General features: G+C 40.0%; 1 protein-coding gene across 1 annotated transcript in view; it reads right to left on the bottom strand.

Moving 5' to 3' along the window:
* LOC102374573 (AP-3 complex subunit beta-1) overlaps positions 1-14882 on the bottom strand; it is a 174342-nt gene that overhangs the window by 75693 nt on the left and 83767 nt on the right. Inside the window, exons 16-17 of the mRNA XM_014521527.2 lie at positions 10140-10212; positions 8040-8146 (exon numbers count right to left, since the gene is read on the bottom strand). Coding sequence (XP_014377013.2) covers positions 8040-8146; positions 10140-10212 — 180 coding nt within the window. The remainder of the gene's footprint in view (positions 1-8039; positions 8147-10139; positions 10213-14882) is intronic.

Consider the following 14882-nt stretch of genomic DNA (forward strand, 5'->3'; position numbering starts at 1 on the left):
GCCTGTGGTTTGTTTGAAACTTTGAGGCTATAAACAGACATCTTGTTTCAGGCTATCATTACTGATCCAAGCCAAAGCCTGGTATAAAAGAGGAGCGGCATAGCCCTTTACACATGTAGCCCTTCTAAGATGAACTGCTGTGCCTCTGACAGGAATGACTGTCAATTAACTCCAATGGGCTGCAATTAAGTTACCAGATGTATATAGCATTATATGGGGGGAGGGGGAAAGAGAGGGAAGTGTTAATACAGTTTATCCTTGATTCTCAAAAGTGGGCAATGGGATTGTACCTCTGTAAAACTGACTTACTGTAGCTTTCAGCTTTTCTGCCTCCTCACAGCACATTTTTGCCCATCTTGCTCCTACCTGTTCACATTTCCTCCTAATCCTTTACAAGAATCCATCAACTTTCCTTTATGTTGCTTTTGTTTCCATTTCTTCTATGCTAATTCTCTATAGCACAGTATAACTAAGCAGTTGTCTTGTGTGTCCGTATTAAATTGTAAACTTACAGAAGAATGACTGGACTTTTCTCTGTTGAATAAAGAACTTGCAGTGCTACATAAATGATTAATAATATAAACTAACATTCTATCAGATAAAGACACATTCCTGTTTTAGGTTAAATGAATGCACAAAGCAGTCAAGTGAGAGAGTCAGGCAGCCAATGGAAGTGAGAGCTACAGTTTCCTGGGGTTTCAAATCCTACTAAAGAGATAATAGGATCTATACTAAGGTTTTTCAATTTCCCTGTAGCAAACCAGAAAGGGTTTGAAGTATATATATTTAACTAATATATGTATGTTCAAACAAATGAGTTTCAAAACAGACAAAGCAGAGTGTTAAGCAGTTTCTATTCAGATCTACTTTGTTTTTGCAGGTTTAAATAGACCCTTAGCATTACTGTAATACAGTTTTTTGTATTTATACTTTCAATGATGTTCAGCAGCCATGAATTTAGAGAAATGGGCTTTATTGATAGGCTTTATAAAAGCTGTATCCAATTACAGTGCTGCATGATTTGAATAATAGACTGTCTGACATATTCTAAGATAAGTGGCTGCTACATTTCTTTGATATTAGGGTCATATACTGTACTTATCTATTTTTACTCCATGCTCTCCATTGCCTGGTAATAAATTAATTTCTTAGTGTTAGTTCGGCATGTGCCCTACAGTTAAATTCATTTTCTCTCCCACTGAAGGAAAAAAGTTTTCTGAAGTATTACAATTATCCTTCTTATTTTAGAACTAATTCTCAGACATTACATTTGAAACACTATTTTTAAAAGGGACACCTCAACATAAGGCCAGGAAAGTGTTTTTTATTTATCTATTTTTAGGAAAACTGGCCAATAATTTTAGATAATACATGACTAGAGATAATCAACTGTACAGAATCTGAATGTAGGATCTAAAAATACAACTAAAATTAACAAAAGTTGAGTACACAGTTCAAACAACAGAACCGAGCCCTATATCTGTACTATCTAGGTAGATCAACATTTGCAGTTTGTTTTTCAACAGTTTTGGTAAGTATAGCGGTATAGAAAAAAAATAAAAATGAAGATTCGTTTGAAATTCCTTTTTTATTTGATGTATTTTTCATGTCATGAAAAACTGGTCACAAGTAGACTCAACACCTGTTTGCATAAGATAAAAATGCCTGCATTTCAAAGATCTGGAACAAGACACAGGTACTTCAAGAAACATTCTGTTATCACCAAAGCTGCAGCACATCCAGAAGAGTTAGAGATAGTGTGTTGTCAGAACACAGGAATTATTTTAGAGTCTAGAGAAAAGTTGGATTACACAGAACTAGAGTTCAGTTTGAATTGCCCCCTTCAACTTAACTATTCTGCTTCCCTTCCCTTACCCAAAAACCAGCCTGATGACAGGGTTGGTAGAAGGTGCAGGTGTCTCCACAGGGAAGAGTAAGCCATAGGCTGTGGTTTCTCTCATTTTACTTCCTCTGCTTCAAGGGCAAGACACTTGACTTTGAACTGGGCTGCCACCTAGTTGAGAGGCTGCAGCACCACTGGAGCTGGTTTGCAGATAGCTCCTCCCAGCTCTTCATACTGGCATCTGCTTTCTTGAGGTATGCCTTCAATTTGTCCTTGTAGCATTTCCTCTGGCCTCTGAGAGATCTCAGGCTACAACTAAGCTGGGAAAGAAGCACTTGTTCTGGGAACTGAGTCAGACATCCACACACAATGTCCAGTCCAGAAAAGTTGGTGTTTGAGGATCATGGACTCAATGCTGGTAACATTAGCTTCAGCACAGATGCTGGCTTTTGTGCGGTAATCTTCCCATTTGATGTGGAAGATTTTCCAGAGGCATCACTGGTCATACCTCTCCAGGATCTTGAGATGCCAGTGGTAGGTCACCCAAGTTTCAGAGAAGAGTGGAGGTGAGGACTGCATTGTAGACCTGGATCTTGGTGTTGTTCCAGAAATTGTGATGAATAAAAACATGCTGAAGCAATTTCCAGAGGAAAGCAAAGGGGGTGTGCTTCCTCATCAATGTGGGCTCTCTGAAAGAGGTGACTATTGAGGTAAGGGAAGTGCTTGACTACTTTCAGAGTCTTTCCCTTGATGGCAATTTGAGGCGGGGAGGGTGCCTGGAGCAGGCTGACAAAGCACTTCAGTTTTCTCAATGTTGAGAGGGAGAGGCCCAAAGTTTGTTAGGCTTCTGAGAAGGGGTCCAGCATGGTCTGGAGGTTTTTTTCAGCATGTGCAAGAATGGTTATTTTAAATATTTAGTCTTCAAGAGAAAACATGACAGATTGAAGAGCCTTCCATCAGTTTGGCATTCAAGGTCAATTTTGAAAGGAAGTGGCCCTTAACAAGAACCAGGGTGATGGTCAAAAAATGGAGAAGAGAACTGAGGCAATGATGCATTCTTGCTCGACTCCAGTTTGGATGACAAATGGATCTGTCTCTGATCTGCTACAAAGAATGGTTGCAGTCATCTGATCACGGAGAAGCCTCAGGACCTTGATGCATTTTTCAGGACATCCAGATCTGGCCAGTACTTTCCACAAAGCTTCATGATTAATGAAGTCAAAGGCCTTAGTAAATGTCAATGAAACTTCTCCTGGAGCTAACAGGCAACAAAGATCATGTCAACTGCCCTGTGGAATGCTCTGAAGCAACACACAGATTCCAGCAGGACTTCTTCAGCAAGAGGTACATGATGGTTCAGGAGGATTTTCTCCTTCTGTGGAAAGGATGGCAATACCTCAATAGTTTGCTCAGAGACTTATCTCCTTTCTTGAAGACAGTCACAATGTTAGCATTCCTTAGGTCCCCAGACATCTCATTTTCCAAATTCAAAGAATATATTTGATTACAAAGTAATCTCAGTACCAGTTTCTTGTCACCAGCCTTAAATATTTCATCAGATATGGCATCTGGTCCAATAGCCTTGTTCTTGGTAACCTTGCTGGTATGCTAGACTTCTTTTAGGATAGGAGGGTTGGCGAGGGATCCTCTTTCAGGATATTTGGAGATGGACTTGGTGGTAGCACTGGTCACAATTGACTCATGGTTCAGGAGTTCCTTGAAGTGCTCTTTTCTTCTAGAGTGGATAGATTCTTTGTCTCTTGAGGAATGTCGAACCATTCTGCAATTGCAGGAAAGTAGGACTGTTGGAGGTTGGACCATAGATGACTTCCATTGCCTGGGGGAAACTATATATGTCTCGTTTGTCAGCATACAGCTGAATCTTCTTGCCATCACTGGTTTTTGATTTCCTGGATTCTCCTTTGAACTTTGGCTTTGAGGAGCTATGTCTCCTTCTTCTGTTGAGATGAAGTGTCATCTTGCCAAGTAGAATGAGTCATTTTCTTCCACATGAGGAGGGCTTGGATCAATGGATTTAGCATAGGCCATATGGACAGTGGTTTTAAACCCCTTCCAGAGTTCCTCAGTGTTGCTGCCTTCAGCTGTAGGCAAGACTGAGAGCTTTTTGTGAAGATGATGTTGGATCCTTAAAAACCTTTGGGTCTTGAAGAGATTTGATGCTGAAAAACCTTCACATTCCTTTTAGCTGTTTTTGATGTTTAAAAGCAAGCCAGGTGTTCATAATGGATCTTACAAAATGATTAACCATCCAGCAGTCATCTGTTCCGCATGTGGCTCATTTGGTATGGACATCTGGGATCATAGGCTCTAACAATAACATAGTTGAGGAGGTACTAGTGCTTAGAGCAGGGGTCAGCAACCCCTGGCACACGTGCCGAGCATGGCACGCGAGGCCATTTTGCTCGGCACACCACTGCCAGCATGGGCTCTAAGCAGCTGCTGCCGGCCATGGAGCCCAGGCTGCTCCCAGCAGGCGGCTGGGAGGCTGCAAGCCCTGCTGCAGGCTCCGTGGGCCAGCTGCAGCCGGGAGGCTGCAAACAGCTGCTCTGGGCTCCAGCATGTCGGCAGTCTGGCACGTCAGCACTCTGGCACCTTCCAAGGTAGACATTATGTTTTCTTCAGCACTCCGGCCAAAAAACATTGCCTACCCCTGGCTTAGAGTGAGGGTGTCTACAGGTAGTCTTGTATTTGTCACACCATCTGAAGATGGCGCTTGGTGTTTGTAATGACAAGACTGCATTTCATGCATTTGCTCAGGAGATAGATGCTGTTGCAACTGACTTTTCCTGCTCCTTCCTTCCCAATGGTGCCACTCCAGAGTTACAAGTCATACCCAACTCCAGCACTGAAGTTACCAAGAAGTATGATCTTGTCCTTCTTGGGAGTATTAGTTGGAACATGGTCAAGGTTGGAGTAGAATTATTCTTTGACATCAACAGCATTGAGTGTTGGGGCATCAGCACTATAGCGGATCTTAAGGAGGGTCATAAGACATTCACTGATGCCCATGAGAAGCTCTGTAATTTGACTCACATGAAGAACCAGCTGGTTAAACTGATGCCATGAATGCACCTGTCCTGGGCCGATTTCTCCTTCCAGAAGAAAGTGCAGCTTCCACGCCCTTCCCTCAGCTGTTCCTCATCTGGCCATCTTGTCTCACAACATCAGTATCACAGCTCTGAGTATCTCACTAGTTCCCTAGAGGCAATGGCAGCTTGTTGTTTCCAGTCGTATACTGTCTTGGTTGTCCATCACGGTGTAAATGTTCCATGTTGCAAAAAATCATTGTTGTGTTATGATGTTCAAGATCGCAGAGAGAGCAATCCTGGTGGATGTGGTTATCAAGCTGGGAGTAGATAAGACAACCTAGGTTTATGGCACATTTTCTAGGCCCCTCCCTGTGTAGGGTGAGCAGAGAGGAACCTGAACAGCACTCCTCAGTCATGGTGGCAGTTGCTGAATTGCATCGCTTTCTCAACCCAGGTGCAAGAGGACCATCAAGCTACTGCCCCTGAATGCAGATTTGTGATTGGAAACTGGTGGATTCACTGGTCCTGTCTTCATCACCAGTGGTCCATCACCTCAGGGCTTTTGAAGGTTGGTATAGGAGAGCCTTGTTTCCTGTGGCAGAAACCCAAGTGTGACTTTGTTTAATGTGAGGAAGATGATGCACTCATGTTTCCAGCTTGATGCAGGAGACCTGGTTACTATTAGCACTTTTCTCCTGAAATCCCCTCTCAATTTGTATAGTTCAGGTACAGTTAATCAGAATCTAAAAGAGATGTAGAACAAAACTGTGTAGTACTTCATCTTTCGCTTATTTTAAAATTATAAAGTATTTAAAATATTTTAAGCCTTTGTAAACAGTGCGAGTCCTGGCCTAGTCATAATAGTGATTACGCATGCGTAGGATGACTAGAGGTTAGAAGTCTCTGGAACATCTAAACTTCTGACCTTGATGATGCTATGACCTACTTAGGAAACTGAGGCATGTGCAGTTCAAACCTTGTTATATATAACCAAAGAGCAGGAACTTAATATGTTAATAAGTTATGAAGTGATAATGAATATGAGTGGTCCAAGAAAATGATACTGTTGAGTGACATTGATTGATTGAGATGTGCAAGCAGTGATTGGACCATGGTATGATTGGCAGGTGGCGTGAGGCAGCCACTACATAAGCCAGCATGAGGCACCATCTTGGTGTGTATGTGTGTGTATATGTATGCGTGTGCATGAGTGTGCAGGAGCGCACGTGCGTGTCTGCGTATATGGTGAAGAGTGCATGCGCCGAGAAGCTGTGTGAGCTGAGTCTGACAGCCTGAGAGTTTTGAGTGGTGTTGAACCTGTTGGAGAGGCTGGGAAGATTGGGAGTGCAGGTGCTGAGTGGAATGTGTGCAGAGACACCGGAATTCTCACCTGAGATACTCACCTTCATTTCCCATAGGACAGGTAAAGTATCACCTTTCCCTTTAGAGGTCTCCAAGTACTCCACTTGTGGAGGAAAGGGTAGAAATCCTCTGCCTGACAGGGATCTGACAGTAGGGGCCTGCAGCCTGGGTGTCAGTGTTCTTGGCTGCCACCGCTGGTAACAGGCTGGTATGGCGCTCTGTATATATTTGTATATAGCGTTCTGTTAAGTGGTTGTTAACTAGTTCATGTTGTTATGATTATTGTTATTTTTGGCTTGTAATACAGATTGGTTATTAACCCTTACTTTGGTGTTTGTATTCGTTAATAGTAGTGGGCCTCACGGTGGGGCTGGGCCGCAGGCCAATGCTCTGAGAGATTAACCCTTTCAGGTGCCAGCGAATCATAGACCCCTGGCACAGTAGAGGCCTTACAAACTTCTGCACCTGTAATTACCATAGCCCTTGTGCGCCTGTAATTACCACAGTCCTTGTGCCAGGCCAGTCTTCACCTTGTCTACATGGAAGAAAAGGACCAATATAACTATACCCCTCCACGTGCTCTGGAATAGCTATTTTGAATACATTCATTTTATACTAAAATAATTACTCGGCTGTCAGGAACTATTCTGGAAAAATAATTTTTTTGTAATACTTTTATCTTATAACAATGTCCATAGGATTGGCAAGCCTGGAACAGTGATAGCAGAACAGTTATTCCAATATAGTCAATTTCCCCACAGACAGGTGCCAAGTGAGAACAATGGGACAAAACCTAAGGTCATGTGTGTAAAGTTCCTACTGAACTCTAGTGCCCTTTTTAATGTTTCATAAAAAACTGAAAAGAATTGGTCAAAACGTTTTCTTAATGACAGCAAATAAACAAGACTCCATGGATTTTTACATGGTTGTAGAGCCCCAATGCAACACTTAACCAAAAGGAAACCGTTACTTACACTGGAACAGTACTGTATGCTAGTGGTTTCAGCTGTATCAACGGCTGAAAAACACAAGTGAAGACAACCCTCAAAGTGAGGGTGATGACAAAGTAACATGTACCTTGATAAGAGCGATGTATTTCTGCCAACCTTTGTTGTATCTGAGCAAGAAAGCACTGGACTATCAACTCTAGGTATAGTACCCAAGGTAATTATATAAGTTCTTGGATAAGGGATATTACATCAATTATGGTAAATTATGGTACATCAAATACATCAATTATGGTAAATTATACACTTTCTAAGACTACCAGCAAATAACCTTTTTTTTCCTCTTCCTTCCTTTCAAAAGTGGATAGTGGGTAGAGCAGTAGGCTGAGGACTATTTTATTCAGTGTTATTTGTGTAAAAATGCTGATATTTGTAGAATTAATTCTTGCTCTCCATTTGGACAGAGCACAAAGTGAACATATTTATTTCTAGCTTCTATTTTTAAAAATTTTCACTGTTTTCAGGTTCTCTTGGTTCTTATTGTGAGTGAAACTTTCCCTGGGGCCAGAAAGGAGGGAGCAAATGGGCATGCTAAAGACAGTTGTATTAAGTATTTGTTATTCATATTTTCTTCTCCCCATCTTTCAGATTTCTATGACTCAGATTAGGAAAAGTTGCCAGATCTGCCTACAAAATAGTAACATTAGAAACTGTGATATCCCTTACAAAGGACTTAATTCATTTTCATCAGTAACTGCCTCAAAAATGTGAAAAATCACAATATAGTGGTAGACGGAGAAAGAGCGGGAGAGGGAGAAGGAGAGGGAGAAAACTTACATCAATGACAGATGAACTTGTCAGCTTTAAGCCCTCTAGGTCAGCAACTAAACTTGGAGGCAAAATAGCTGGTCTGGGAACTACCACAGGAGTCGAAACAAAACTAACTGCAGAGGGAAAAAAATAGCAGTTAAATCTATTTTTAAATCAACTTCTTAAAAGTAAAAGCATTGTTCCTAAAAGGAAACGATATTATTTTGATTAAACATATAAAAACTTAGCATCTTGATTTAGCTGAGTTATGCTCAAACACATTTTGAACTCTCAGATATTAATCTTTAACATCTCAGAAAACAATGACGAACTGCTTATGTTATCTACCATGCTTATCTACTGAAAAAAAAAATAACCTGAAGTGCTTTGAAGAATGGCTGATGGAGTGCCAACAGAAACTAATATAATAAAATTAGTAAGTTTGATTTAAAATATTTTATGGCTCAATAATATTAAGCTTTTATAGACTGGTAACACAGTTCTTCATTCTTTGTTTCTGTAATCCTTGCCTGGTCTGTTTCTATATTATTCATATAGTGCTATATACTTCGATTTTACTTAGCAAATTAAACCTTTTACGAACTCTATATGCAAAACTCTCATTCACTTGCATGCGATTCCAACATATACTGCACTTAAAGGGAGCAGTCTTGAAATTAGAACATTTACAGTCCCAGAGAATATATACTGCAGGATTTAGTCTAGAAAACTGTTACATTTCTTCTCCCCTGACCTCCAGTACTATGTTTGACTATTCAAATTTTTATTCATGTCTCCTTTATAGTAATGGAATTAGCTCACAGATTAACTGTATCACTTCAACTTTAACGAGCATCCACAATAGGCCTAAAGCAATAATTCCATTTAAAGGGCATAAGATCATTGGATCATAGGAAAATAGAATTGTAAGAGACTTCGTGAGGTCATCTAGTCCAGCTTCCTGCTCAAGGCAGGATCATTCTTGACTTAAACCATCCCAGCCAAGTATCTAACCTGCTCTTGAAAATTTCCAAGAATGGAGATTCCACAATTTTTCTAGGTAGCCTGTTACAATGCATGACTAACCTCACAGTCAGGAATTTCCTCCTAATCTCCAACTTAAATTTACCCTGCTGGAGTTTAAGGCCATTGCTCCTACTCTTGTCCCCTACATTCACAGAGAAAAGCCCGTTCCATCCTCTCTGTAAATTGCCCTTCAGGTATACTCTTATAAAATCCCTGCTCTCCTCTTCTCTACCTTAAATAACCTTAATTTTTCAGACTTTCCTCATACAAAGTCCAGATCACAAAACTTCAAAACAAATGCAGGTTTAAAATACCAGCACATTAAAATATTTAAGACTGTTTCTGACAGTCTTAAACTTGACAAGAGTAATTTCCTTAATTGCATTTGATAAAGAACAAATATGTGATCTGACTGACAACTATTTGTTTCTGTGAACTGATATGCTAAATGAACAGGATGATTGCCTCAGGCACTGAAGACTTAATTGTACTGATCAGCAGGGATCTGGGTTTTCCATTTTGTGTGGAAAAATATGAAAAAACATGGATTTACCTTTTAAAGGTGAAATTATGGATTTTTCCCTTTGAAGCAGAAAGCCACTGACAGCGAGGAAGCCGTGAGCAGGGGGCAGTGGGCAGGCATGGCCAAGCCAGTAGCGGGTGCTTCCCCTCGCCCCCCACCGGCAGGGGCTGGAGCTACAGACAGAACCGGGGCCGTAGACCCCTCTGCACAAGGGACAGCTGCAGCTGGACTCACATCCTGGTGAGTGAAGGGGGCAGGAAGAGCCTTGATTTTCCATGATAAAAAAACCCAAAAATCAAATGCCACAATATGCAGGTATTTAATATTTATTATAACGACTAAGGCACTGGTAGGGTGCCAAACCGCTTTCAAATTGTAAATATATCAATAAAACATTGTGTTCAACTGATACCTATATATATAGTAGCATTTCATTTTAATCAGAGAAAAACATGGGTGTTGGGGTTTTTAATCAGAGAATTTTGGATTTTTTTAAGGAGAAAACCATGATCCCCACTGATCAGGTAGTCTTTGACTGCATTCTTAAAGAGATATAATAGCTTAAACAGAATACTTACAATCATCCAGATCTAGTAAGGACACATCTTGTTTATTGGGAGTTTTTTTCTTTTGCTGTGTTTTTTCTTCTCTCTGTCAAAACACATGAATATTTCATCTACTGCTATCCAAGTAAAAAGAATACTCGCCTATATTTTTATAACAGCAAAGCATATTTTCTCCACTTTAAAAGAAAAATATGTACCCATTTCGCTCATGTCAGCATTCTGCAAGTTCTCATGGTAAGAATTCTTAGTATGCATAAACTGAATTATATTCCACAAACTTCTTAATTAACTTTGCAGTTGAAATAAACTTTTTAACTACCTCCTGCTTTATTACTCCCCCCTCCCCCCAATACCTTTCTGGTTTAGTAACCCTAGAGCATTTTTTAATGATATAAACATAAATAAAACTTCTAGAAAAAGATCAAATGGTTAAAATTTTTCTGCAGAGGGAAAAAAAATGGAAAACCTGATAACAGTACCCTTTTGGAAGAAACCAAGCTGAATTTAAGCAACAGTATTTCTCCCTCCTTATGAACCAACAAAAATACCTCCATGTGAATAAAACAGTATTATTTGGAATGCAACAGAATTTTGGAGCCCAAGTCATGGACCAAATCTCCCATACACAATGTAGTGCTCTGAGGATTCCTTCGGTCTGCGGTAAGCTCCTGCACTTTCTTCAGCCTTCTGTTTGGACACAGGCTCTGCCTGTTAACACCATTGGAGAAGTGGGATCATACAATCCAGCTGCCCTACATCTACCAGACTATTACTGACACCCAGAAGTTTAAAACACACCCTTTCCAAAACTGCAAATCTTGAGTATTCTGGTTTACCTCTTCAGGGAACTGCAACAGCTGAAGTACAAGAAAATAATTTTATAGTTTTAGTTTTTAAGGGCCAGAAGGGACCTTTCAGATTATCAGGTCCAGCCCCCTTGCGTGCGGGCTGGAAAGACTGCTGGGATCAGATGACACCAGTAAGATGGGCAACAAGACACTTTTTGAAGATCGTCAAGGTGGATGCCACCACTGTGGGGAGCCTGTTCCAAACCCTGAGCACTCGACTGAGATCTCATAATGGCCAGAGGAAACGCTACAAGGACAACCTTTCTTGAAAGCATACCTCAAGAAAATGGATGCCAACATCAAGAGCTGGAAGAGGCTAGCTGCAACTGAAATCCAGTGGTGCTGCAACCTCAACCAGGTCGCAGTCTACTTTGAGGTAATGCATCTTGCCCTCAAAGCAGAGAAGAGAGAGTAGAGGAAGGAAAAGAAAAGGAATCCTGGCCTACTGCCTACTCTCCCCTATGGAAAGGCCAGCAACTTTTGCAGATGGATCTGTGGCTCAAAGACTGGACTCTTAAGTCACCTCAAGACCCATGAACGAGTCATGGTAGAGGCCATTCTCAAATCAAGAAACTGCCAACAACAACTTTGGAAGTATAAAGTACAGGGCATGTCTAGTGCAATCCATCCCTTGTTATACCCTCCCTGTCATTATCAACTATCATTGATTTACAGGTGTCAGATGATGTAGTCCTGGTTCCAGGAACAAAATAAACTCAACTGCCATTTGAATAGGCTCATGTGATCTCCTCTTAGTATTTCTGTTGTCCAAATATTCTTACAGTACAGCATTCGACAACATCACACATATTATTAACCATATGTTTTCAATAAGGACTGTGAGCATTAATGGTGTCACATTCTGAGACAGCTTTACTGAAACAGCAACCACCAAGAACATCTCATAACGGTAGAGAAATAAAAGAAATTAGTGTTTTTCTGAACACTGTTCAGAAAGATGGATTGTTTTTTGCAGTCCATCTTTAAAGCATGGCAAATGTGTCCCCTCAGACTCTGGCAGCTCAAGAACTCAACAGATTTGCTTCATTTTTCCCAAAATATTTTTGGGATCAGAAAATGTATAAGAAATTTCATTATGAGGTAATTTTTTTCTGTAAAAATATTTCAGTGCATTTAGAGGGTAAAAAAACCTGACAACTACAGAATCATTATTTAAATTCTAATAATACACAGCAAGAGAAACTTCACTATGTGAAGTATCAAAACTTTATATTGAGACAATAACTCTGGCTTTCCTTTAAACAAGTGCATGATTGTCTTTTGAGAACTGTAAACTTCCTTGTCTGGAAAAACTAGAAAGCAACCAGATCAAGATAAAGCTAAAATTAGAGCATTGGTCAAGTTATTCTCTACTTCATAGTTTGGAATGTATAACACTTTAAAATTTATATTTAAGTCAAAGGCAAACACAAAAGGCAAAGCAAGTAAGGTAATTGGCCTCTCATTACAACTCTTTTTCCTTTGATGTTTAAGAAAAAGAAATTCAAGGGCTTTCTAGGAATAATAAAAAGCCAATGACCGATACAAACATTACCAACAGATATGTCTGCACAGGGTAGAGAGAGAGAAAGAGAGAGAGCTTTGCATTCCAAATCAAAGATATAAAAACATTCTGATATATTCAGCATCTATGTTGTGTTATTTTTCACCTTTAAAAAAAATAAAATAAACCTACAGTATAAACAGAACAGTTTCCTACTTAAAGAACCTACTCTGGAAAAAAGATGAATATTAAACAAAGAAGTTAAGCTATATTCCATCAAACATTTCTCCATTTGCAATTCATCTTGGTAATAGAGATAGAACCTGGGTAAATGCATATAGGACTTGAAGCAGGAGATTTCTCTTGCTCAATGCATAATTCATGTGCTCCGCCTGCAAAGTGTGTAAAATGAGAATTTCACACCGCAGCGTGAGCCATGGAGCTGCAGAGAAAAGGCAGATGAAATCATATTTTACTGTGTGAATTTTATTTCTTATCTTCCCAATATTTATACAAAACCATCATTGACAAACCAAATGCATTGACAGATCACCCACTGTTTCCATTGTGTTAGCACTTGAAAAGAGATCAGGCAGAAAGATAGACAATTTGTTTTTGTATATTTTTTAAATAGTGGATCAGGTTTTTAACAGCTGAGTGACTATATTAGACTTGTATAAAGAAGCCAACAGTAGCTGATTTTAAAATCTTACTGTACAGGCACCTATTTATCTGTGCAACATCCTCAAATCTGCATTTTATTTCTACAGTATTTGATTACATATCAGAGCACCTCAAAGTATGAAATACAGTACAGCAGGATAGGAAAGTGAATTTTCTGTTTGCTGTAGCTTAGCTACAAAGAATCCAAATGCTTTTTCAAAGTAACAATGTTACGAGTGAAGCACAAAAATGTTAATATTGTATTCAGCCAAAATAATCTTGGACCATTGCACATATCTATTTTTATGCTTGGACAAAGGTAGATATACAAAATACATAGAAAAAAAATCAAATAATATTTTCTTATGGAAGCTGTGTGTAACATGGTATTAATATTCAACTCCAAATATTAAGACAGTAAATTAAACTAAAAAACATTACAAAGATTATATAAAGTTTACTAAATCTGTAGTGAACTTAGAAATTGAAAATTGCCAATATAATTTCTCGCATCTTACAGCACAGTATTTCCATATATATTTTTAATTGCAAAGCAGGTGAAAAGCTGATGAATTTTATATCTCTGTATAATGAAAAAAATGAGACAGCCAATGCAGAAACTGGAGCTGGAAGGATTGTGGTCAATTCCTCATTAGAACAAAATGGGCAGAGTCTGTACTAGCAAACATTTCACAAAAACATAGGTATTTCTGTGAGCAGATAAACTCCAGGAAGATTTGAACAGGAGTACAATTGGGGCTGTTACTGTGACAACATATACTGACATAAAGAAAATCTATGGAAAGTGTAAAGATAGCCTTTTTTTTTTTTTTGCTTGGGAAGATGTTTAACATGTCACTATTTAGCTCCACCTATTGTCTTGAGGGAGCCGAGGGTAAGGTGTTATAGGTTGTATTAGACCATATTAATATTAATGAGAATAAAAACCCCTTTATATATCAGATAAATATAAAAAGAAGTCCTTAAGAATCTTTATGTAATCAGGAACCTGAGACAACATCAATATCGAAAAAAACACAAGCATTGGGCAAGGCTTGAATAGAAGTTAAACTGCTTGGTCTAAGGCAATGGTTCTCAGCCTTTTTTGTACCTGAACCCATGTGCAAACATTGAGGGCCAGGCTGAGAAACACTGGTCTAAGCAAACTGATACAGCAAGTGCTGAGACTAATACATTGACTGGGGGAAATGTCCTTGGCCAGGAGCCTTCATAGGAAAAACACCAAAAGCTGAGAGAAAAGGAAAAAAAGGAAGCATCGGATTCAGTCACAGCAGTGCTGGAATCTCCCAGATTAAGTCCAGTCCCATAGTACTGCATTAAACTGTGCTAGGTTACATGCTTTCGTGAGCTCAACCAGCTCCATCTTAAACATACCATTTTATTGACTGTTAGCTGAAAAGATGCTCTGGAACCTAACTCCTCTGATAGTTAGACAATCCCCCTTCTTCTCTTCTTCCCCCAAGTGGCACCGCTGTGCGGTGCTGGACCCACCGCCGGAGCTGCTGGAGAGACTGCAGCGACTTGGCGTGCCGATTCCTGAGGCGAGTGGGGGGCCTCGGCTTTGACCGGGAGCTGTTTCAACTGGACCTCACCTTCCTGAACGAGGCGGTCCTTCCCCCGTTCTACCGCAGCATGGTGCGGGCCTGGCGGGTGGCCTTCCATCTCTGTCCCCAGGCCAGGCACCTGCGGTTCCCGCAACTGCTCCGAGAGCCCCTGGTC

This window comes from Alligator sinensis, unplaced genomic scaffold (assembly GCF_000455745.1).
Source record: "Alligator sinensis unplaced genomic scaffold, ASM45574v1 scaffold159_1, whole genome shotgun sequence".
Classification (NCBI taxonomy): Eukaryota; Metazoa; Chordata; order Crocodylia; family Alligatoridae; genus Alligator; species Alligator sinensis.